This window comes from Crinia signifera, chromosome 1, assembly GCF_055691185.1.
Source record: "Crinia signifera chromosome 1, ASM5569118v1, whole genome shotgun sequence".
NCBI lineage: Eukaryota > Metazoa > Chordata > Amphibia > Anura > Myobatrachidae > Crinia > Crinia signifera.
Genome location: NC_139217.1, coordinates 157898806 through 157925695, shown reverse-complemented (window position 1 = coordinate 157925695; position 26890 = coordinate 157898806). Strand labels below are relative to the sequence as shown.

At 39.3% G+C, this 26890-nt stretch overlaps 1 protein-coding gene across 2 annotated transcripts in view; it reads right to left on the bottom strand.

Moving 5' to 3' along the window:
• The window catches only part of NRG1 (neuregulin 1), a 688020-nt gene that overhangs the window by 85257 nt on the left and 575873 nt on the right, over positions 1 to 26890 (bottom strand). For both annotated transcript variants that reach the window (XM_083175127.1, XM_083175136.1), the window contains exons 2-3: positions 2503 to 2689; positions 673 to 791 (exon numbers count right to left, since the gene is read on the bottom strand). In XM_083175127.1, the coding sequence (XP_083031253.1) occupies positions 673 to 791; positions 2503 to 2689 (306 nt within the window). The remainder of the gene's footprint in view (positions 1 to 672; positions 792 to 2502; positions 2690 to 26890) is intronic.

The window sequence follows — 26890 nt, the reverse complement described above, 5'->3', positions numbered from 1 at the left end:
AAATATTGTGGTGACCCGTTTTCCACAGCACTGCTGCTGTTCACATGGGACTCCAGAGGGGTAAGTATTAAAATAATAGGTGCAAAGTGGGCCCCTCCTGGACTACCAGATAACAATGTGGTATCTTTGGATTCGGTGCTCTGTATAAAACCACACTACTAGTCATCTAAACACATCTTAAACATTGCCTTTTCTATGATAAGTGTATGATGCAGCCATTTACACATTTATATGATTGCAATGCCTTTTACTGACCTAAAGTCCCATACACACTGGGTCCTTTTTGCCTATTCTCTAAGCAATCAATCTAGAAATAAAGCACAAATCGATTCGTGTGTACACCCCACAGTCATTGACCCCTCAGATCTTTAGCACATGCAGGCAAAAATCTAGTCTGATTGCCTAGCATGTGCATAAAGAACAGGGGTTAGCGCAGACTGCTCAGCACACATCGCTAAGCACAAGTCGCCCCGCGTGTATGGGTCTTTACTGTTTATTATGTGAAGCAGTTCCAGAAATACTGCAATGACCATTAAATTGCACTAATTACATTTTACAGTCCAGCACATTAAATTTATTCCAAACAACCAACTTTCCTGTATTCTACAGGCTGTTCTGCATATATGCATAAAGGAACTTTTACAGTAGAAAATGTTAAATGTGTTGTCTTACGTGGTGTTATGGTGACATTAACTCTCATGCTGTCACTCCCCAGCTGGTTGGACACGGTGCATTTATATTCTCCAGCATCAGCCTCGGACACTGATGTAATGTGGAGCTCTGAATACTTTCTGTGGAATCAACAATCTGGCGTTAAGACATGTTCCCATGGAAAAAAAAACATCTAGCAATTTCGGCGATAGTAATCTACAATGTACAATAGATCTACTGAGCAGGGTCACATTCATTTGGATTTTCAATGTAAATACTGCCAATTATACTTGCTGTATATTTATCTAATCAGATATTGTAATTCAGAGAGCCTTTTTTCTATAACATGTAGTACACCTCATTGCATACACTCTGGGGGTAATTGACGTTTGATCGGAACGGGGGCAAATTCGGACTAGTTCCGAAAGTGGGGTTCTGCGCATGCACGGATTTGCATATTTGTGTTCTCATGTTACCGAGGAGGTGCGCGCACCGCTGGTGGCGGGGAGGGTCGGGCATTTGGCGGGGTGGCGTGCAGCATTTACCTGCTCGCTAAGCAGCGAAAGAATGCTGTTTAGCAAGCCAACGTGAATTAGGCCCTCTATGTACAGATGCAATGATTCCCACATATACTTTTATTCCAGAATTTAATAGAAAACTGAGTGCAAACCTTGCAAAAGGGGTGTACAGGTGTGCATTTGAAAAAGGATTTGGGTAAGGGCTGAGCTGTACTGTATGTCAAACAAGCAGTTCATAAGTATAACATCATTTAGGAATGCACATACAGTAGACATGGTTTAGACGTGATTTAAATTAAATTTAACTCCCTGTGAGGCACACAACCAATAAAATACATTAAACAACTTTATATGCAGACATAAAATGGACACAGGTGCTAAAGTGGGGGCATGACCAATCATGGGAGGTCCCGCACATCATGTGGTGTATTTATATGAATGTGCGTGGCATCAAGAGCAGGGAACAGATACAGTAGGCCTGGGCAAGCTCTACCTGTCCTCTCCTCTCTCGGTACCCTTGATTGGAGACACTTAAACTGAATAGTACTCATTAGGGATGCCAATCCCGGGGCATTTTTTCAATCCCGGGAATCGGGATTGAAAAATGCTAAATCCCGGGATTCCCGGGAGCCCGGGATTGGCATCCCTAAAAGAAAATTGCTGCTGTACCCCCACATAACTTACTTTTTGGGAGCTGTGGAGGGGGGTAGGCGGCAGTGGTGCGGAGACAGGCATCGGGAATGACGCGGGCGGCTGGGAGGCGCGTTGGGTATGACGTGTGAGGCTGGTATAGGCCCGCCGGTGAGCGTGTTCCGGGTGCTGGTGATGCCACTCTGTGGCCTGCGCAGTGTGACCTATGACGAATCACACTGCGCAGGCCACACACCGGGTCGGGAACAGCCGGGCAGTGTCTGAGCGGCTGCTCAGACGTTGCCCGGCATTAGACTGCGCATGAGCAGTCTAATCCCTAAATCCCGGGATTGGATACTCCAATCCCGGGATTGAAATCCCAGACATTTTGGGGCCAAATCCCGGGATCCCGCTGATCCCGGCATTGGCCACCCTAGTACTCATCTGTCATCATGAACCTTGCTGTATAGTAGAGTATACTGTATCTGTCTCTGAAGTTTATATGCATTTCAAAACATTCCTGATTAGCATATTGCATCATTAAATGAATAATTTACCCTTCTTACATTAGTTAGCACTGTAATAATTCATAACACTTTGTTATCACTTTGTGGTGTGAACGTTCTGAGAACAGACCAAGATATATATTATACTGTAATTCTGCTTCCCAATGTAAAAATAAATAAATGAAACAAAAACATACTTTTTCTTCCGAATCTTGATGTTGACCGGCTTGCTGTCTGCTTTATTTTTGCCTAGAATTTCTTTCTCTTCTTTAGACCATTTGAATTTGAGACCAGGCTGGTCTGCTACAACTTCACACTTGAGCGTCAGCTTCTCGCCCTCTGCTATGGTCTGGCTTTTGATTCCTCTTAGTCTAGGGGGTGAAGCTGTGGAAAAAGATAAGCAGAATGAATCAATATCATGGGCAGTTATGGGTTAAAAATTAGTACAACTGTAAATACTGTAATAAATAATGCATACATAGCTGTTTTCAAAAAAAAAATTACATTTATATTTTTTAATCATTATTTGAAAATGTTCTTACAGCCAACAATGCTAGTGATTATGTGTGGCATTTAGCAGTCACTAGATAAATAGAATTAATACTGTCTAATAACGAATGAAGAAAATATTGACTTCAATAAAATGTAAAAAAAACTAGTTAAAACAACAGGCACAAATCTCCATCTTTTGTCCAAATCAACAGCAAAACATATAAACAAAAACACTATACATGATCAATAAAGGAAGTACATGCATTACCGATGCATTTTCTAACAAATAATACGTTTGTTTTCTAGTGCTGGCAACTGTCATCAACAAGTGTTTTCTCCTGTCCTGGTCAACTTGCAAATGATACGGCATTGACAGGCATACTGTATATATGTCTATGTACCAGTCATCATCTACGTGATCATACCCTTACTGTACTAGTTCAACATTAGAACATACCTGCCCTCTCTTATCTCACCTATCTAGCACAAACATGTGTAATACACCTCCAGATACTTTTCTAAATATTAAGGGGCAAATACATCAATCGGGCAAATCACTGTTCCCCAAACCCCTGATCTGGATTACCGATCTCCGACAATTGTCAAAAACAAGTGTTATAAATCTCTGGCTTAACAATTCTGATTATTTTTGGGTCTGAATCGATGAGTATGTCCAACATGCAGAACTTTGCCAATTGCCAGATACAAACTCTAGCAAAACACAGGTAGAGTGTTAATGTATTGGCCCATTAACATGTAGACTATTCACATAGACATGAATTTAAGAAAACAATAGTCTAGGGTTCATTAAAGTTATTACTGAAATCAAACGACTGCATTACAAAATATAAAGTTATAAATACACTATTTTAATAAATACATTTGAGCATTTATTCAATGGACTTAACATAATAATCTCATGTGCCCTACTGTTCATTACTAAATAAAGCTATTTTCCTATAATTTTATCTTTATATAAAACTTTCGGAAGATAAGACATGATGCTAGCGAGCATTCCCTGGGATCAGACAGTCTAGCATGATAAAATTGTACTCCTTTTAAGTTTTTATTAGCCGTTGGGGAGAATAGAGAAAAAGACAACCGCAACATGCTGTGATCTGCTTTTGACCCTGATTTCGGAGACAGACAGGAGATAAAAAAGTCTTAGTCAGTAGTAATAAACCTTACTAATTCAAACTGATTCAGATTCTTGTAAGGAAGTGCAGTCTCTGGGGTGTCCAATACAACTAGCCACCTTCTTCCGGCATTTAAAAAATTAATAAAACAACAACAGTAAACAGGAGATAGATAGATAGATAGATAGATAGATAGATAGATAGATAGATAGAAGTAGTGAATCCAGTGTATTTATGTTTTTTTTTTTTTATTGATAAAATGTGGTCACTTCCGTCTTACATACCAGCTATGGATATGGTCAGTATTTTATTACTTAGAACAATGTTTGTGGTCACATGTCTCTTGTAACCAAATTTTATAGTTCATTTATTTTGTAACAGTTATTTATATAGCACTGGCATATTCTATTGCATTTTGCAATTTATATAATCAATTTGTGACAGGTAATCACATATGTCTAATTGCTACTATTGCATTGGGGGAGGATTTGCTATGTACAGTAATAATGTCAGTAAAAGCATCACAACTATCATGTTACAATTTTGAGTGACATCTAATGTAAGACTGTCCAAGAGTGAAAGAAATACAGTAGATATATAGATAGAAATATAGATAGATAGATCACATTTTGAAATGGTACATTTTTCAGACAGAAAAAGTATTGCGAGTTTTTAACTATATATGCTCATGCTACATACATTGTAATTTATGATATTGGGTGGTATAGGGACTCATGATAGATTGACTCTAGGTTGACAATCCTAAGGTCGACCACTATTGGTTGACAGTCAAAGAGTTGACAGGGTTAAAAAGGTCGACAGGAAGAAGAGGCAAATCTTGCAGGCAGCCTCGGTGGGTGGGCGGCAGCGGGAGGTCAGCGCAGTGCGCACGGAGTCAGACGTGAGGCGGCTGTTGTGACTTGTGTGGCCTGCGCAGCGTGACCTCTGACATCATCACGCTGCGCAGAGCAGCACTGCCTGGGAAGGGAGAAGCCGGGCAGCGTCTGTGCACCAGCTCAGACGCTGCCCGGCATTAGACTACTCATGCGCTGTCTAATCACGAAATCCCGGGATTGGAAACTCCAATCTCGGGATTGAAATCCCGGCGTTTTAGGGGCCAAATACCGGGATCCCGCTGATCCCGATCCCGGGATTGGCCACCCTAATACAGACCTATGTCGACATAGACACCGAAAAAAACATGAAAAATTGAAGTCGACATTTTTCATTTCGACATTTTGACCCTCTCAACCTTTTGACCCTGGTGACCTTTTCATTCTGTCGACCTTTTGACCCTGACGACCTATAGTGGTCGATCTTATGACTGTAGACCTACACATTGTAATCCTATATACCATAACCATATTGGGCACATAGTTTAACAATCTGCACTATTTTAGGAAATATGTATTCAGATATTTTGGGTTATTAATGGATTCTTATTATTTTAAACAAACCTGAAATATTTTACTTAATAAATATGATTTTTGCTCAATGATCTACATGAATGACAGCTGACAGTAAGGTTTAGGCACTAGTGGGAGAATTTAGGGTTAGGCTGCATGGAGGGGGGTTCGGATTAGGCACTTACATAGGGGGTTAAGGGTTAGACTGCGGGATGGGGAGGTTAGGTTTAGGCATTAGGTTACGGAGATAAGGTTTAGGCACTAGCGAGGAGGGCTAGGGTCAGGCAGCCAGAGGGGGCAGGTGGGGTAGAATTAGGCTGCTGCAAGGGAGGTTGAGGGGGTACAGAGAAAGGGTTAGGTTCCTAACAGACCCCATAGTCTCTTTGTATTGGGGTGGCGGGGGGGGGGGGGGGGGGTTTGAGGGTCCGTCTATTGACCGCCGGTATCCTCACAGGATATTGTATATATCCCGCTTTTACAGGTAATCTATATCCAATTCCAGTAAAGCACTAGTGCAATATATGTTTCTATTATTTTATACATATGCCCCCGAGGGTTAGTATAATTGGTAACATTCCTACAATCAGAATCATATACAAAGAACCAGTCCTTCAGTGAGCAAAATATATCTCTAATGCTGTGTACACACGGTGAGATTTGACATTAGATTTTGACTATATAGTCAAAATCGCATGCAGATCGCACAGGTTTTTTACCTTGCGATCCAGATACGCACTCCCATGACAGCAGAAATCAAAACCCAGATAGACAGGGCAGCAATGACTATATAGTGCAAATCGAATGTAGTTTGTATGAATTGTATGTAAAAAGTACAGAGATAGCAAAGATTGCATAGCACTCAAATCTTAAATCGAATAGCAAGGGAATCTCACCGTGTGTACACACCATAAGATCATCCCATGTACAGATGTATACCCACATTTACATATGTAGCAAGCTCAACTGAGCATCACCAAACATTGCGCATCTTTGTAACATTAATTATACAAAACTATTCATCTAAGTTTTATAGGAATAATAGGTAATTAAAAGGCAAATTGGGAATATGAAAATACAACACAATAGTATTTGCCTTCTTTTGTAATTTCTGACATGCCCCCATTTCCAGGAACGCTGCCTGTCGCCGCCCCCCAAGTGCAGACGGTATATCTATCAAGCTTCGACTTTTGGGGGCACTGCATTGCAGTGCGGCTCCTCCTCAGATCTAAACACATGACAGATTTGCATAAGCATCACTTTTCCATAAACCCTGTTCAGGACCGATGTCATATACAAATAATGTACTTGAAAATCATGTGTCAAATTAAATAAATTCAGTTTTTATTGTAAAAGTCTCCTGCATAAAAATTAAATAATAGCAAAGCAACCATCTCTTTCCATTACATACGTTTTTTCACTGTGCAACAAATGAAAGCAAAGCTGGACTTGTTCCTTTGCTATGCTGGAGGCAGTGAGAATCCAGTCCTTATGCTTTGCGTGACATAATTGAAAAAGATAGATTTAACCTAACAATACCACCTACACAGGTCAAAGGTGCAGTTCCGCCAAAATGCTTGTTTATTCCAAGACTTAATATCACAAAGACAGTTGTTATGATGATGATGATGACCAGATAGTGCTGGTATCATATTTAATAAATGTAGATTCATATGAAATTATATACTTCTCCATTTGTTTACTCTTAAATACCTTTCCCATAGATAACAGCTATACTGCAATGTATATTTATTATGCATGATTAATACTGTGTTATTGGTAACTGTGGGCCAGATTCTCTAAGCTTCAAAAGGGATAAAATGGAGAGTGATAAACAGCCAGCCAATCAGCTCCTACCTGCCATGTCACAGACTGTGTTTGAAAAATGTCAGGCAGGAGCTGATTGGCTGGCAGTTTATCACTCTATATTTTATCACTTTGAAAGCTTAGAGAATCTGGCCCAATGTGAGCTTAATAAATGTTATGATGCAACAGAACAGAACGGAAGTAACACTGCACACGGGAGCAGATGACAGCTGCCTATGCTAACCCTACGCAATTAGACCCTTCTGGTTGCCTATAGCCATAATGCAAACATAGGGCAATTTGCGTAGTCTGTGGGAAGGGATTCTTCCTCCGGGTAAAAATAATAAGTCATGTCACATCGTACAGAAACTAAAATACTAATTTCAAAGCAAGTTATATGCTGTCACTGCATGTTCTGTGATTGTACAAGAGGTTTCTGAAAGCCTGCAAGGCTACAAAGCTGAACTCCGGGAAGGCAATGAATGTGTATTCCAAAGTCATGGATAATATACTGCACTGTATGTAAAATTCAACTAAAATTATCTTAAATTGGCAACGAGAATGCAAAGTTAGAGGTGAGTCCATCTTATTCCCTCTTATTCAGTAAACTTCCACCATATAATAACTGCTGCAGGCGTATTACAGAACCTGCTCACATGGTTCCAATGCTATTAGTAATACAAAATTAATTTAAAAAAATGCAGATAGACAATTTCTTATATAGTTTTATTCCAAAATAGCCAAATTGTGCACTCATCTCTGGACACTCACCTCTTCTCTAGAATGCAACCCACCTCTCCCTTTCTGATAGGCACCCACTTACCCCCCCCTCCCCCTTTTTTCTTATTTATTTATTACCAGTTATTTAAATAGTGCACACATATTCTGCAGAACTTTATAGAGCATACTTTACCACGCACACCAGTCTCTGCTCCTGTGGAGCTTACAATCTATAGTCCCTACCATAGATTGTGCACTAGTTAAACTAGTTAAACGCTACAGTTTTGTTGGTAGACAAATACCCTACCAGTATATTTTTGGATTGTGAGAGGAAATTAGAATACAACACAAGCTAGGGGAGAATATAGAAATGCCACAAAGTTAGGTTATCTGCTTCTCCTCCATGTCGTGACTGGCACTTGGTATAGAGGACATTAAAATCAATGGATATCATACACACAGTGTTTTATATTTCCCCTAAACACTAGGACATTTCTTAGGCACATCTAATACTAGCACTGAGTGCAGACCCTAAAAAATGTGCACACTTTATATAGTTTTTGGGCTACTAGCTTCAGTTTTTCAGCTATTTGTAGAGGTACAGTAATGGTGATTGTTTATCCATGGAAGCACAGAACTCCAGTCTGGTTTAAAATTAGTTCTAATAAAATATTAAATAAATTGATTAATTATACGCGATTTAACATCTTGCAATGACTTGTTACGTTTCTGGATAGTACAGTTCAAACATTCCTGTTATATTAACTTAAATCACAAAAGTTCATCAAATTGAAAAAAAAATTCTGCTGTTTTTGTAATGTATTTGAAACATCTTCTTGTTGGCGCCTTTAATTGCATTGAAAGTACAAAATGATCTTTAAATCCAATCTTTAACATTTCTATTATATTGTAATTTATTTTAAATGAAAGAAGCCTAATGCTGCTTTCAGACAGCATAACTGGCTTTGACCCTGTATTTGAAAACGTTTCCAAAAACGGGTCTGCCAGGTAAAACCCCCTTTCACACCGCATCTCTTAAACGGTATATTACCGTTTAAGTGGCGTTTTTTTTTTACACTGGCAGACCCACCGGGGGGTGGGGGGATGTTAACCGGCGCGCGGGGGGCGGAGCGGGGGTGAAGCGCAGTGAATATTTAATGAGCACTCATTAAATATTCACTGCGCTGGGTCACAAATACCGTTTCAGACCCGATTTTGATGCCAAAATACCAGGTCTGAAACGGGTAGGACCCTCCATTTTAACCGTTTTTAAAATGGTAAAGTGGTTGTGCACCTTTCAGACCGCACAGATTACCGTTTTAAAACGGTTAAAAATCGGCAAAATACCGTTTTTTAAGTGCGGTCTGAAAGGGGCATAAGCAGTGTGTTGATTATTGAAAGTGTTTTTTTCTTTATTAAATGTCAGCATAGAATTATTATTCCTCTACAGAAGAAAACCGCCCATCTCATTAGAACTGGAACACTTTTAAACCTTCACAGCTATTGTATTAAAACAATTGGGCAGCTTTAAAGAAATTTATGTCATTGATCTATTGAACGGTTGAGACTGTGGCAGGAAGATGTTATAGTTGCAGGAAGAGAACAATATACTCATATATGAGAGTACAGGCTGGTTTATTTATACAGATACTTTATCTGCGCAATGAAATATAGATCAAAACTGCGCTGTACATGAAGATGATCTGCAAGGCCCTGTACAAACTACCTGATTAGTGGTGCAGCCGATATAGTTAACTATATCAGTGGTTGCCACTGGGCTAACCATATAGTGCATACACACTGAACAACATTGGTTGTATGCAGTCTCTGATGATATACAGTAGACTGACTTAGCAGCATGTACAGACAGCAGGTGATTATTTACCATGCGGATCTAATGTGTACTAGACTTTAGCCATAGACATGTAGCTAATCCAGTATTTAAACATTTGCATTTTTCTACTGTTATGAGGAGCAAAAGCAACATTGTCACCAATAGTAGTGCTAATGACAGCCCCCCACACTGAGCAAGTCAATCTGCATGACCCAGAAGGATATATAAGTGATTTGAGGTCTCCTTTGTACACTAGTTACAGTAATTGGCACCTGTTTCATGCATTAGCTATAATTGGAGGCTTGCTTTATTTACTAGGCACAAGGATTGTATTTATTTTAAGGCCAGGTGTCTTTTATAAATACTTGCCTACTTTTGAAATCTAGTTTCAGGGAGATTATAGTTGGTAGTAGAATTTTGCATATTTTGCTAAACTAATGAGGGAGAGAGAAAGATTGCTGCTATTTCAGGGAGTCTCCTGCGGAATGCAGGAGGGTAGGCAACTATGCTTTTATACTTCATCTTAATATTAAGTGTGTGCATTCTACATTAGACAATGGAAATGGTATAAAAAAGAAGACTTTTTGTCTCTAAAACTTTTTTTATCTTTTATTAAAACATTATTGACCAGGGTTGGAAATTTGGAAATCTGCTTTGCCGAAGGATTATTAACCCTCCTTTATACACTAACTTCAATGGTTGGTGGTCTGCCTCAATCTTAGTAAAGGTGCCGATACACGGTGCGATATTGATGCGATGCAATGCAAGCTCCATCGAACAGTACAAAAAGTTTGTGCAGCCCGTGCTTTTTGAACTAGGTCCCGATCGCATTGCACAAAACTCGCATGCAAATCGCATGCGATGCGATCTGATCTAGTTCAAAACGTATGGGAATATAGTACCGTGCATGGGCACCTTAAGGCATACTGCAGGATTGGTGATCTGTTTTCTACAACTGCCAGTATAATGGGGGTGTTAGATGCCAGGATTTGGGTCTGTATTGTAAACTAGCCAGCAGTTTAATGCAGAACCGGACAAATGTCAGTTTCCTTGTTGGCATGGCGAGCCGTTGTTGTCTACAATAAAAAAAATGTGGGGCCTATGTACTAGCTGGTTGGTTGGTAATATATTTCTGTCTATGATATCTCTCATAGTACATAGACCCCTATACAGTATCTCTACGTGGGTTTAATAAATCTTTATGTAATTAATAAATGCAGGCTTTTCTTCTACAACACACCAGAGCTATGAAAATACACCTTCTTCACATTATTCACCTCAATAACAAATATTCATATAATGAATGTTAAACAGAAGCAGGCAGTTATAGTATAATGCATACATTGTATGTACTTGTAAACCAGAAGAGTCTGTAATAGTAATATTGATTTAATTGAAAACCTAATTTTTTTTATACGCAGGATAGTTTAATCCTGAGCTACTCTAGTGTATATGAGACCGATAAGGCAGTAAGTGTTACCATATGATCATTTCACCCTTTTTCTGCAGAACCCCCCCCCCCTCCCCCCCGATGTAACTCACACATGACCTGTGGCAGAATGTATTCTTATTTCTTAACTAATTATCAAGAAAATGGTTAAGATATAGGGTATGAACTGATACCAGCTTGGATGGTAAATAAGGAATTAATGGGTTATTGGCTTCTTGTGTGTTTTCTTTATTAAGTTCGGTGTACTAAATCAATTAAAATGATCTTCCTGGATGCTCGCCCTAGATAAAAGGGTGAGCGTTTAGAGGTATTGATTCTCCTCTTGTATTAAATGGAGCCATAGATGATATATTACCAAGCACAGCCACTTTTTTTTCTTTTGATGTGCTACTTGGGAAATAAGTATGTAAGTTAGCATGACAAATTTAAGTCAGTGCTTTAAATCCAAAGGTCTATCAACCACGTGAGACATGGCCACGTTTTCTCCAAATTCTACCTCAGAAGAATTATAAATCATTAGACAGAGGCAGTCCAAGCATTATCTGGATTACTAATTACAGGCTGTACAGCGTACCTAATATAATCATCGCCCTGACATAAAATTCTGTTTTGTGATTTATAGGCAGGAAACTGCATGAAGCATACTAATGTGCTGTAAAATGTACTATTAATGACTCCTAACTTGACTATACTACCTTGATTGTGAATGGTCTAGTGGACATTTTTGAAACTTGTATTGTATAATATTAATGACAAAGTTTATAATCATACAAATTAAAATATGCAAAAATCTATGCTTTTGGAATTTCGCATTAAGGGGGAGATGTCTGCGGGGCCCTATTCAATGCTGTCTTCCCCGACACCATTGAACAGGGGAATCGAGGCAGAAGGATCCCACGATCCTGGCCGCAGCTCGCCGATTCCCAGGAGCAGTTCGCGGCCACGCCCCCTTCTCGACCCGTGGCAGGCGTGACCTTGAATCCCTGCTGCAAATTCTCGGTCGAGCAGACCGGGAACAGGACAGGGTCACAGCTGTCAGGCCAATAGCAGTGACCCAACATTGAATAGCCCCCTAAGAGTCCGATTTAGTTGTATAGAATTGCATAGAGGAGCAGCTGTGCAAATCTGACTAATTAAAATTCTAATGTACTGTAGCAATAGGTATCTATAGGAGAGAGGCGTCTCCTGTTAGCATTACTGATGATCAGAGTGCTGCCTCTGCGTCTTATGGTTCCCACACACAGTGTGATTCTAGGATGCGTTTTTAACTTCGCTTGTCATTCAGATCGCACTTTTGTTTCATTTGGTTTGCGATGCCTAATTCCACATAGCTCACATTGCAAGCCAAATAAGTATGTGCAGCCAGTACTGTTTGTACTAGATTGCATCACATCTACTTCAAATCGCACTCTATTGTAGTATATTGCATGCAATTTGAGCTAGATGCGATGCAATCTAGTACAAAACACATCTAGTACATAACGAACCATGTGTGGGCACCTTGGGGAAGCCTTGGATCACCATTGGGACCATTACAAACATATTTTACAGGAACTGAATAGGAAACAGGCAACCATATAATAATTGAATTGGACCAGAAATGTGGGAGAGAGGTAACTTAATTTAAGCCAAGTATCACATCATAAACGAACAAACGAACTAATGAATACAAAAATACAGTTGAGTAGAATCCTAAATAACAAAGGTATTAATTGGAAAAAAAGGAAATCTGTAATAAAAAGAAGGGTGTTCATATTGTTCAACAAGATTGTTAACAAACAACAAGGTTAATTTATAACATATGCCCAGTTTTACATTCTTTCCATTGAAAGCAACAAAACTATCTACTGGCGGGTGGCATTGTACATATACTAATTGTGCATCTAAATAGCTTTTTGTTTAATTGAAATGATCATCAGAATAAATATCCTAGTTGTATTAATCGTGTTTTTGTTTGTTTTATGCAAATTAACAAATTCTGATAGAGAAATGAACTGTGATATTTAGGCACCATTCATTTGTCCACAATGTGGCAGTATTGTTTCATCATGTATTAGAATTACATAGTCATAACAATGCATGTGCTAATTAAAAACAATTAGTGACCTTTTAATCAAATCACATGAGTGTTAAACTCTAAATTTCGGTCTACTACCAAAACAAAATGTTATGGATCTATACATTATACCATGTTGCCCTTGTCACTTTTAATAATCAATAGTCGCTGACCGTAAAGGACCTCCATTAATGACCCATATAGTTGTTTAGAGGCCATTAATAGTAATAGACATTATGCTGATTTTTCACAGTTTTCATACTAATGCACACCAAAGATATTTAAAAGCATTGTTCAGCCATTGTGCAGGCTGGTGGAACTTATCCACCCGCAGCGGTTTTAGACTAGTGGATATTAATCTGTAACGCACAATCGGTGCCACCTGATATTTAATGGGGATCTCTTATTTTTACAGATTGTGGTGCACTTACATATAATATACTATGAACATGTCATATTTTAAGGAGTGTGGTTTGATAGATCAACAGGTATAATATCAACATTCAAAATGCCGACATGGTTGTAATCTTAATATTGACTATGTAGATACTGATGAAGTGTGGACATGTGAGAATGCTGACATATCCCTGGTGGTCCAGCCGTGACCTGTTTCTGATACTTGCTGTGGGTTCAGCAGGGTCTACCAGGTTGTAGCGGTCATGTAAATGTGTTTAGTTACAAAAGGATGCAACAGGAGACTGTGCTGATTAATTGAATGTGCTACACTTGTATATCTGCGTGCGACTGAGTCTGTTTATTAAGTCCAATGAAAGTATGGAAAGTATGGGATAGAGCACCTAATATGCATAGGAAGTGCCACACAGTGTTTTCCAATACAACTTCATATACAGACTCAGTCGCACACACATATGTACAAGTGTCACATATTAAATTAATCAGCATATTCTCCTGGTGCGTCATAGTCGCATCAAAATTAAAATGCATTTTTGGAAAAAAAAAAGATGCCAGATGCTAGCATGGTTGCATGGGACCTGGTGGATCACTTGCACTAGGCATCTTGCGCTACATAGTGCATTGAGGCTAGATGTATGAGGAGACATCTGTACACATTTAGGGCCAGATTCTCTAAGCTTCAAAAGTGATAAAATGGAGAGTGATAAACAGCCAACCAATCAGCTCCTGTCTGACGTTTTTCAAACACAGTCTGTGACATGGCAGGTAGGAGCTGATTGGATGGCTGTTTATCACTCTCCAGTTTATCACTTTTGAAGTTTAGAGAATCTGGCCCATAATCTGTATGGAATAAGTTTAGCTCCAAACTACACCTTATAAATATTAACCCAGGAGCGTCTCATTTTTATCACTCTTAACCAGGCATAAAAACTCAAACAACATATGTTTTATTATTATGTTTTATAGCTTTCCACTGTTCAAAGTGCATGGTTATTACATTTGGGAAGATGGCGTTCTACAATTATACCAGGCTTTATGTTTAAGAAATGCCTATTAAAACAAAGCTTTAATCAATGCTGAAAATAAAGCTGTCATATACACCTTAAGAGGACATGAAAAAAGTAACCCATGCGTACTGATTGCTGGGAGCCAAATGTACTCTGGTTTTTCTCTTCACCAACAACCATGAGGCAGAGAAATCTCCAAATGAACTGAAAAAATAAAATGGCCGGGGTAGTATTGGGAACACTGGACACTGAAGCTTTATGAGTGCAAAGTATAAATCCTACACCACAAACCCTGAACCATTTCACGAATCAGGGAACCTGGCTTCGCAGCATGCTACCATCTACATTTGTGCCACTCATGTATGCATGAGGGCTATACGGAACAGAGAGGCAGAATGTACAAACAGGCATTTGCTAGAAATGTCAGATGGCTAGTTTGGCCCTGCCTCCTACCTATTTGGAACATCATAATGTCAGCGCCGGTGTCCATGAGTAATGGTACAGAGCAACACTTGAATTGCTCCATCGGGAGCCATCTAGAGGCCTCCAGTGCACAAGAATTCCTCTACAGAGTTGAGGAGCAGTATTAGCCTTTTATTATAAAGGATTAAGATTGTATGCTCTGACGAACTGCGCCCTCTTCCCTTGTGTGCTTTTTCCTCCCTGACTTATACCATCAGCTTCCTACTGAAGAGGTGTGGCCTAACCTGAGAGGGTGTGGTCATGTCTCCTACAATAAAATATATGTTAAAATAATTACTTGCACACCATGCACATCCGGGGGAACCATAAATTTCATCTTACATTGTTTGCACAAGGAAGTGAGTCCCTTCTCCTGAGCTGGTACCATCTTCCCAGAAAAAATCAGGAAGGTGGCACATGCAGTAGAGAGCAAGGACTCTGGGACAGTGCTCGAGTCTTAACTTTTGCTGTGCAGCACTATCTTCCCAGTGATGTCACTCGGAATATTTCACTGTGTAGGAGGCATCTGTTTACCTTAGCAAAGTACGCTCGGAGGGGGTGGCAGACATGGACCCTCAACAGGCCCTTCCAGCAAGCCCACGCCTGTAAATTAGTACCCACTCCCCTCTCTGGCACCAGTGCAACTGCCAACAAGAGCGCCAAATGATTGGGATTGGCCCACCCGTTGCTCATTATGGTATTATGACTGCTGATACAGATATGCTTTTAAATCTTGTGCATGTCTTGCAGTGTTCAATATTGTTAGTTATGTTCTTTAGCAGGCGCTGCGGACTGCTTGTGGTACCATACAAATAAAGGATAATAATGACAACAATAGGAAGATAATGCCAGATTATTGTGCATCATGTTGTACAGAAACAGACCTGTGCGACACTCTGCATACTGGTGTACTTGTACTATAGGTCGAACAACATGGGAATCAGGGCAAAAAAAATTATGTTGAACTTTTTTTTTCTTAAATACGCTCCTTTCTCATGTACAATCTGTCATTAGAAAGGGGATTTAAATTGAAGTCTAACAAAAGTTTCATTGTTTGGGCCTGCCATATAACAACATCGTATTGATGTGTGTATATAAAAAAATTTACGTCAGGAAGATGAATACTGTGTTTTCTGTGTATTGTTTTTGCACGTCATAACGTCGTCCACATTCTGCTCCTTTAACAAACATCTAAAATAAAATGTATGTTGTACAGTTCTTGGTTGATGTCTTCAGAAGAAAGGATTGCTAATCTCAGAGGAAATAGAAGGTGTTACTGCATACTGTTTTTTCCAACAGGCGCACAGTACAACCAAGTTTTACACCTCTATTACTATTATGTAATAAGGAGCAGCTTTGTGGGAAGGATAGCATCAGACTGAAGCAAATCATGCATTTTATGTTCATGCAATATGTTCATGCATTCTGCCTAGTCAACTTTATAATTATTGGGGTGTCCTTATCACAGAAGATAAGATTGGGTTTGTGGTGACTTATCACAGAAGAGTTTCAGTGGAACGCTGCAGTAACTGAGCTACAACTCCTTTAGGCCAGTTGTGTAGACTCTACACTCTGTCTTTGCAAAACAGGTCACATGTGTAGCATCACATATGCAGCCATTTGCTTTAAAACAAAACGGTCATATAAGTGAACCCTAATAAGCCCACCTTAAAAGGCCAGACTAGATGGGCCAAAGGGTTCAAATCTCCAGTCAAAAACTATGTTTTTATGTTTCTATTCTGTCCCCATTCTGTCTGTGCTTCTACCCTACCAAGATCAATGTGAAGAATTCTGTACAATTCCATAGGTCCTAAACTGCACCCTGGACACTGTCCCCAGCTGTTCCTTTGGTGACCTGGCCGCATATGTCAACATGCCCTAACTTTCACCCTAATACCCGAACCCCCACACTTAAAACTAAAACTTAACATTAATTCCCTAACCTTCAACCTTAATTCTAAAACCCTAACACTAATGTCATAACCCTCAAGTGCCTTGAGTCCTAAGTGCGCTATATAAACTTATTATTATTATTATTCCTAAGTACAGGTTTTTTGGTTCCTGCGCACTGCTCTCGATTGTTCGAGTAGGATTGTAGAATTAACGGTAGGTTAGTGCATCGCTCTGCTCCTTGGTGTTGGGTAGTGGGTTTGGTACTGGAAAGGTTTGACCCTAAGTTCACTCAGGAGTGCTGGTTTAAACTGGTGGTCAAATGGTTCATATCTTCAACAGAACTCCCATCTTAGTAAATAAACCCCTATATTTATACTTTTAAGTGCTTTGATCCTACATATCGTTTATCTATTTTATTTCAGTAAAAATCTTTTACTGTATGTGCAACTGTAACAGAAACTTACTCTACTGTTGAAAAGTGCACGAACATTTGCTGCGATTACTTAAACAGTTATGTAACATGAGTCTGATAATGTTTAGTTCCAGGTTTTACCACAAATAAAGATCTAAAAGCCAGGACAACAAATTGTGACAATAATGAGGGAACTTCAATAGCTCTCAGCCAATGACATATTATTCTTGATGCTTCACTGACAAATTTTAAAGACCGCATAAAAGCCTTGCTTGAGTTCTCAGTGTCTTGAGTTCTCACAAGTCTTTTGTTGACAGCAACTTTATCCAGAATCTCTGCCATCCAGCTGCTCAGAAATTTCACAGCATTCATCCCTAAGGACTATTGATCTTAGGATCTCCTGAATGCCTATGAAGCTACGAATTAAAATGGCTGAAAAATGGAGATCATGTTTCTCTATACTAACACTTCCTGTTGTAAGTAGGTCCATGATGTAATGATATAACCTAATTGCGAATGCTAATCAAGAGTGTAGAGATCTTTTCTCTCAGCCATTGTAGCCAGCACACATTGATATTTATTTTCTAGAACTGTCAATGTTCACACACACACACACACACACACACACACACACACACAATATATCCCTTGGGTCTGACAACTGGAGGACCATAAGATGTTTCCACACAAAAGGCTTTTGTATGGCCTTTAGCACTCTTGAGAAATCCATAGCTTTCAGGTCATTACATTATATACCTACTAAAACACATAAAGAAGATTTACCGTATTACCCATTGTAGTCCCCAGGAGCATCCCCCTCCATTTCTCAAGTTCTGGTACTGCTGTTGCAGATAATATCATTCTTCTAAAGTGTATTTACAGTATTAAGCTAAAGAAAATAAGGGTACAGAGATATAGCTATGCAAACATGTTTATAGTGCATGTAACTATGGGCCTTATTCTAGTTCACTCTTTCTGACAAAATACGTCTTAGATGGACAAAACCATGTGAACTCCAGGGGGGCAGATGTTACTTGTGCAGAGAGAATTAGATTTGGGTGAGGTTTTTTGTTTCTGTGCAGGGTAAATACTGGCTGCTTTATTTTTGTACTGCAATATAGATCTCACTTTGAAGTAAAACCCCACCCAAATCTAATTCTCTCTGCACAAGTTATATCTGCCCCACCTGCAGTGCACATGGTTTTGTCCATCTAAGAAGGATTTTGTCAGAAACAGTGAACTAGAATAAGGCCCTATGCCACAAAGGTGCTGTAACGAATAGGAACCAACTGCAAAATCTCCCACATATAGCACATTCTGCTTATAAATACATGTAGCAGTGCCAGTTAAACATCACACAAACTATGTTTGTGGTAATGGAGTAGTATTACCTCCAATTTCATCATGTCAGCTAAGATATAGACAGCATATGGGTGTGACTTACATCGGTTCTTATTCAGCAGAATAGATCCCTAATATTCTGTGATAGCAGATTATGCTGCACTGCAGTAAATCAGCACTGTATTGTAACCACACCACAGTCTGCTCTTATACTGCTGCATAATGCGGCAAGTCTATAGAAGAACTGTACTCTATTCATGGCAGTGTTGTTTCTGCATAGCATTGTGTTAAGCAGCTCCCGAGCCTACAAGAGACAATGTAACAATATGTAATAATGCAGTCTCAAAGCCCCTACACAATACTTAAAATAACATCTGTCATCGGATTATTAACACTTGTTTGTCTTAAAGAGACAGTGCCTCCCAAGGCATGCTTATAACAGTATCGACAGGATACAAAGACAGGGATAAATCACTTGTTGCAATGCTGCTTTCATGGTTGCACGGGATACGGTCGGTTGGCTGACCTAATGATGGTCGTCAGTCTTTAGGTTGACACCGTTGCGTCGACATATTGCAAGGTCGACAGGTGTCTAGGTTGACATGCGACAAGGTAGACAGGTGTCTAGGTCGACACATGCATTATGTCGACATGGGTTAGGTCGACAGTCAAAAAGTCGACATGGGTTTTTTCACTGTTTTCTAAACCGACCTGTGCTGATAGGCAGTATTTCATGCCCTACCATCCACTAGGGCGTGGCGGGAGAATAAAAAAGTGTGCCGAGTGCATTGAGGCACCGTGCACAAAGCACACAAGCCATGCAAGGGGACGCAGTGCACTTAAAACAGTGTCCATGTCGACTGTGTCGACATTTGGGTTAAAAAACAGTGAAAACCCGACTGTCGACCTAGCCCAAGTCGACCTAACACATGTGTCGACCTTGTGCCATGTCAACCTAGACACCTTTCAACCTTGCAGTATGTCGACCCAATGGTGTCGAACTAATGACTGTCGAGCATCATTAGGTCGACCCAATGATCCCATAGTATGAGCGCATAGTAGAATAACATAAGGACATTTCCTTGTCAGGACTGAAGAGCATTAACATCAGTCCCTGCCCCAGTGGAGCTTACAATATATATTCCCTTCCACATGCACAAGCACACACAGACATTTACAGATGACATCTTACAACATAGAACTGAAATACAGATAGCAATCAAAGATTAACTTGAACATTTTTTAATAAAGTTTTGTGGAAAAAAAGGCTTATAATCATACTTTTCTACTTTCCCCAAATTGGTGGGAGACTCCAAGGAAAGTAAACCCCTCCTAGATCCCTCCCACAACTCCTTTGGTTGATGACGTGATTGGTAATTAATATCTCAATTCCACAAAAACAAGGCATCATCTCTGGTTTTATTTGTCTACAAGTACAGCGGTGGACTGGAGTCTTTGTGAAGCAATTCAACTGTGGATACCATGATCCTGGCAATACACAACTGGACCATGGTGACACAAACCGCATCCCTATGCCCTTGCATCTACTGCTCCAAGTTCTAAAAGTAGTCAACTTTGACAATGGTGAACATGCACTAGGTTGAAATTGATAAAAGGTTGACATGGCAATAGTCAATACACAAAAAGGTCGGAACGTGTATTTCATGATTTTGTTTACTTTCATTTTTGGGGCTTTTACCATACATGTGGACCATACATGTGGACCATACATGTGGACATTGCGAACGGTAGAGTGCTGATTGCAGTTGTAACGGAGCAAGGGTCCACATGCTCAGGTGTCAACATTTACACAAAAAAGTGAACAATGCAGGTTGACATTTTTACGTGTTGACTATTCGACCTTTTGTCATTGTAGATTTTGTCACTGTCAACTTTGTGCATGTCAACATTTTCTGTTGACCTTAAACATGTCGAACTTTTGGTGTCAACCGATTGACTTTAATCCGCAACCATTTCTTATAACATGCCTTGAAATTTATATAACCATCACGCCTTCAAATTCAAGGAGCTGCTCTTGTTTTTGAGAACTGTCCTAAATGTTCTAAATGAATCATATGATTATTCCAATTTGGCCACTGCCATTCATAAAAGGAGGGGTGTGGTATGTTCATAGTTGTCCCTAACTGATTTAGCTAGTAATTAATTCTCATAAATGATGCAGACAAAGCCGAGCAGTTAAAGACAGTTTAGGGAAGCCTATGAAGTTTTGCATGTCTGCATCCAGTTATAAATTTTGTGGTAGAATCAAAGTCAGACACAGTCAAAATGTAAAACTGTTTACATCAAAGCCTTCAACCTGTCTTTCTAAAAGTAAAGACTGCAAACATAATGTAGAACAGGAAACAAAGTCCTGCTCACAGTGATGTTATTGGCACGGATTTATCACAGCAACACATTGAGTGCAGACACACATTGACACTTTACGATTGTAGGACAGGAGTGCTGGATATGACTTTATCTCAGAACCTTAAAGACAGGCTTTTCTTTAGCAATCTCCTAATACACCAACCGCAGTGCACTGAAGCATAGTACAAAACAACTCCATTAAGTCACTTCACAGAACAAAGGTTTTATGCACATAATTAAAACAAATACCACTTCTGTTTATTCATATTGTCCATTAGTATTAAATTCCCCACATTATGATTGGTTCACAACAATAGCACTAACAAGAAGTTGTACAATTAGCACAATGTGCCAATGCTTAATATCCAGACAGATGCTCAAAATCTAGACAATGGTAAGTATTGGGGATATGGATGGGGATAGTTTTAGAGTTAAGCCGTGGGAGTAGTGGGTTTGGGTCATGCTGGGTACACACCAGAACGATTTGTGCTCAATTCCCCCAATTTCGATGGAATTCCGACCGATAGTATGTAAAAAAAAGTAGAATTGGGCATGTTTTAACTGCGATTCCGATTCGATGCGCCGGTCGTTTAGTCGCTTTGGAGATTTTACCTGCTGCACTAATGATACGGCCTCTACATTGGATTGGGTACAGATCGTGAGAAGATCGTTTGCAGAACGTGTGTTCAAACAGATCGTGCGACCATCGTACGATTTCAAGAAAATCATCGTTCTGGTGTGTAGCCTACATAAGAATGAAGGTTACAATACTTTCCGAAATCTATTGGGATATTGAACACTGGATGGCTGCTGCCAGGATTCTGACTGTTGGTACAGTAGGAGCAAGTTTCATCTTTGCTCCTTTGCCCATGACTAGCCATGGCTAGCCATGGCTATTCTATTGTTCTCAGCTGCAATACGTATTGTATTGCAGCTGAGAACAATAGAATAGCCATGGCTAGCCATGGCTAGCCATGGCTAGCCATGGCCAAAGGAGCAAAGATGAAACTTGCTCCTACTGTATACTGAGTACCAGGATATCGTATCCAACATCGTTGATTGTCTGCTCTGCATTTAGCTCTGTCTTTTTTCAGTGTGGTGCAATAGATGTTGTAACAGATTTACCCAAGCCTGGCCCGTATTAAAGTTATCACTTTTAAAATAATTTAATCATTCTCAAAACGGCCAATAAAATACAAGGTGCCATTGGACTAGCTTTGTAATCAATATAGAAAATGTATACTTATTTGTCAGGCTAAATGGAAATAGCAAAAGGAATTTATTGTTAAAAAAAGCATTGACGGCATAACAATGTACAGTTCTCAGTTACTGCACCCTCTTATAAGTGAATTGACTGTTAAAAGGTTGGTGCCTGGTAGTTGTATTTTACTCATCGGACATAGAATGTAAATATATTTGCACAGTTGTGGTCATAACAGGGCCTCCCTTTGTACACACTTGTCCACTTTTACAACTGATTGCAAATGACAAATTAAGCTGACATCGCATTAATACATATGTAAACTATCCACGTGTATTGCTAAAGGAGCTTGGTCCTTGACATGTCTTTGCTTTTTCCTAACAATACCTAGCAACTTATTGTAATGGCATCAGAATAATTAAGCAGACAAATTTGGTACAGTAGGTTCATCCCTATAAGACTTTCAGGGGTAGATGTATGAAGCAGTGATAAGGGAGGAGAAGTGATAAAGTGCCTGTATTTAAAAAGGAACAATTAGGAGCTGATTGGCCGGTGATAAAGTACCAGGCACTTTATCACTTCTCCTCCCTTATCACTGCTTCATACATCTACCGCTCAAATACTAACTTGCTATCTGCAGTACAACTGGTACACAATGGACCTAGTGCATTGCAATCTGGTGATCCTCATCAACTAAGGGCGGGATGTATGAAGCAAGGGTGTAACTACCATAGGTGCAAGGGGTGCAGCTTCTATGGGGCCCAGAGGTGAAGGGGGCCCATTTTTGCTGTCTAAGGAATATGTTTTACATACAATTATCACCATCAATTTCTAAATAGGGGGCCCTTACAAACTTTTGCTATGGGGGCCTACAAATATCTAGGTACACCTCTTGTATGAAGCTCAAGTTTGGGCGGCCATGGGAGATGCAAGGCAAACTTAGATGTTTTTAAAGAGGCAATCCTCTACAAGGCAAAAACATGCCTTGAAAATGATTGCCCCTTTAAAAAAAGTTCATCAGGCATCCTGCAAGGCCGCCGAACTTGGGCTCCACACATCCCACCCCAAGGGTTTAAGAAAAACATGCTCCATGTGTACTGGGTTGTAAATTGCAGCAGAAACAGTAGCAAAATGTCAAGAACTGTAGTAGCTTACTTATACACCCTCCATACATTTTATATCCAATAAATGTATCTTGAATACTTTTTTAAATATTCTGTGCTGTGTTTTAATGCTAATTAGAGTTGGCAACTGCACAGTAGTTTCTAGAACAATGGTGTTCTTTGCACCAGATAACCAAGTAAGCCTTTATATTCCTATTAATGATGTATCTGCTGCAAGGACAGTGCTCTGAAACACATTTTTTCTATATATAATTGTACATAAGGCAATTTCAAATAAAACCGAAGAAGAACAAATGGCCAATTTACACTATTTAATTTTTCCTCTGGTGCCCAATGATTTAACACTTTGAAATAACACTAATCAGACAGTTTCCAAAGCTGTTAAGCTGTTATTACTCATAGTGCATTTCAATATATGTAAGGTGCTAAAAAAATAGCTTCTCTCCCACATATCAATGCATAAAGATCAACAGCTGTCTGAAGTGAGCAGCTGCTGTGGTAACTGTGAAATGAAAAAGTTCTGGGAACTCCGAGAAAGTTTTCTTCATCATCAATTCCATGTGAAGACCACCATATTCTAGCAAGACTACAAGAGAGAGCTGTGTCTAACATAAGGTACATAACCATGAACAGATGAGATGAGAGATGGTCAGTCCATTAATGAGTATTCATACATACTGTAGGGCTCTTCCACAAACTCTATGTGAATGAGAAATAATCCAAAAAAATGTATACACTAAATATTCTTTTTCACCATGGAAATTATAAGGGACTTTCTATGTCTTATAAATATATTCTACTAGAAAATCTTCAATAAGAGATGTTGTTAGATTGTCGACATTAAGACTGTCATCAATGACAAAGCAGTCCACATTTCCTTGCAATTCAAACAGTCTGGTTTAAATAATAAATTATTTTGGTCTACATTTAATGTTGAACGATGTTAATGTTCTTATTTTAAAGTGGCTCACCATTGGATCTGCTACTAGCGCTAGGGCTGTTGAGCCTGACTAGATGTTGGACCTGAAAGGGTTAAAACTGCCGGCTTTAGAACTTTAAACATGAGGCTGGTTACATAGTTACATAGGAACATAGTATTATCCATCATATTTCAAGTTCTAAAGCAAATATGTTTGGGATGCTGACATAGACATGCTGTGTCCTACATGCCAATGTCCCCCTTGTCCACATTCTTATACTGTATGTCACTAACATCTCCAACATATACCAAATTTTAAAAACTGAATAGTCTTACAGCCCTTCGAGTTGACAAGGTCATCCCTGAAATATGTTTAATGTACATCTTCACATCTAATGCCCTCCTCTTCCAGCTAGGCATGTTATATGATATTTGTTTATAGGGAAAAGGGGTATGGGGGGGGGGGGGGGGGGAGGACAAGTGCACTGGCATATGAAATCTAGAAGTAGGTGATTAATCAATTAGGAATCCACTGATGCTAGTTATACAATTATAGAAATATCAGATAATTAATAAAAGTGGAGGTGCTCCCTAGAGAATAAACTAACAATGGAAGAAAGAAAGAAAAATACTCTCTTTTTGTTGTGGCACTCTTGTAGACAATATGATTGTTATGATGGCATTCAGTCAATTAGAGGGTTGAATATGTTATATGATATGTTAATGGTCATAAGTTTGCTAATGCCGTGCCAATCTTTATTTATCATGTAGTCAATGATGAGATACCAACATGTTAGAATGTCAACATATTGTCCCTAGTGGTCAGAAGTCACTTACATACTCATGATGGCTTTAGTGGCTCCAGTGCGGCTTCTAGGTCAAAGCAGTCACATCTCTGATCCTCCAGCATTCTGGTAAGTATTCTTCTCCTTTCCCTAACCCTAATACCTTCCCCTAACCATAATTTTCCAGCTAGTGCCTAACCATTACCTTAAATATCCAAACCTGACCTACCCAACAAACCAATCCTAACCGCCTCCGCAGTCTAAACCTAATGGCAACACTCTGACAATATCGACTTGTCACAATTTCACTTGTCGACATTCTGTGAATATGGACAAGACACATGTCAACATTTTGATAGAATCAATCATATCATCATCTGATGGTGCATGGCATTTTAAGTATGATTGTATGAGGACACATCTGTATCTTGGAGACACAGGTCACGAATTTGCAAAAAAGTATACAGATATATATATATATGTATGTATTTTATAGCTTCCCTTCTGGACCTACAAGCTATGCTATTACTGATGTCTGTCCTTGTGTTTCCGTCCTATATCCATATAGATTGTAAGCTTGCAACAGGGCTCTTACCTCCAAGTCTGTCTGTTGTTACCCTGTTTTTTTTTATCTCTGTTTACAATTGTAGAGCGCAACGGAATCTGCTGCGCTATATAAGAAACTGTAAATAAATAAATAAATATATATCTATTATCAACCAAATGGGGGGTGCCATCCAAGAAACTCCGCAGGTAACAAATATATAGTCAGGTGGCGGCACTCACAATAAAAGAAGACATAAATGATCCCCTTTCAGTGGAGAGAGGTCAATGAATGCTTGTACTTACTACGGAATGAACCAATAGGAAAGTACATGTGTGTATCTAGAAATTTCTGACAGTGAAGGTTTTTTATTTTGTTTTAGAATGAGCTCTGAAGCTGTTCTCCATTATACACAAGGTCCATTTGCTGTAATTGGCTCTAGAGATGGCTGCTACAAATCCATCTTGTACAATTGAACTGCTGTCAGGTAGAAAGCAAAATGAGTATAGAAATAGTCCCATAGGGGTAGACATCACATCTGTGTTTTTTGCATTAATTAAGGTTTTCTTGTATTTCTCTGCGTCACTATCTCAGGCAGGGTATATACTTTTTTTTTCTACAGCTTCTTAACAAACACTCTGTGTATATATTTGCATTAAATCCATTTTTGAACGCTTTTAGAAGTCACCCTCTTGTTCATTAAGCTCCACGGTATATTAGAATGATAAATGAAAATGGAAGACCTAGATACAGTAGTGGTAAAACAATACGAGGACTGAGGTAAGCGCTGTGTAACCCTAACATATATCTGAAGCAGCTTGAACAGCTCACACATTTTTCTGACACATGCTTTGTTTTCCTGTACTATACCGGAACATGATAAACTATCAGCACTGTTAAAGCAATATTCAGTCTTGTTCCTTTAGGAATGCTAACAAAACACTGATTCGGTAACCCTTCTGTACGCTTCCAGCGCTCCGGGCATCTTCTGGGATTTTTAAAAGCAACTTAACTCATATTAAGCACCTGTACTCCAAATGTGATAACACGATACATTGTGATGAACGAACATCATGAACAAGGGTTAGTTTATTGTTTTGTGCTGTCTACAATGAATACAATTATAAAATATGTTAAAGTAGATTGCAACTAATTGGATGTTTACCCAAATGAACATTGTGGACTTATAAAAAATGAAAACTGTCCAGGAGGTTCATTA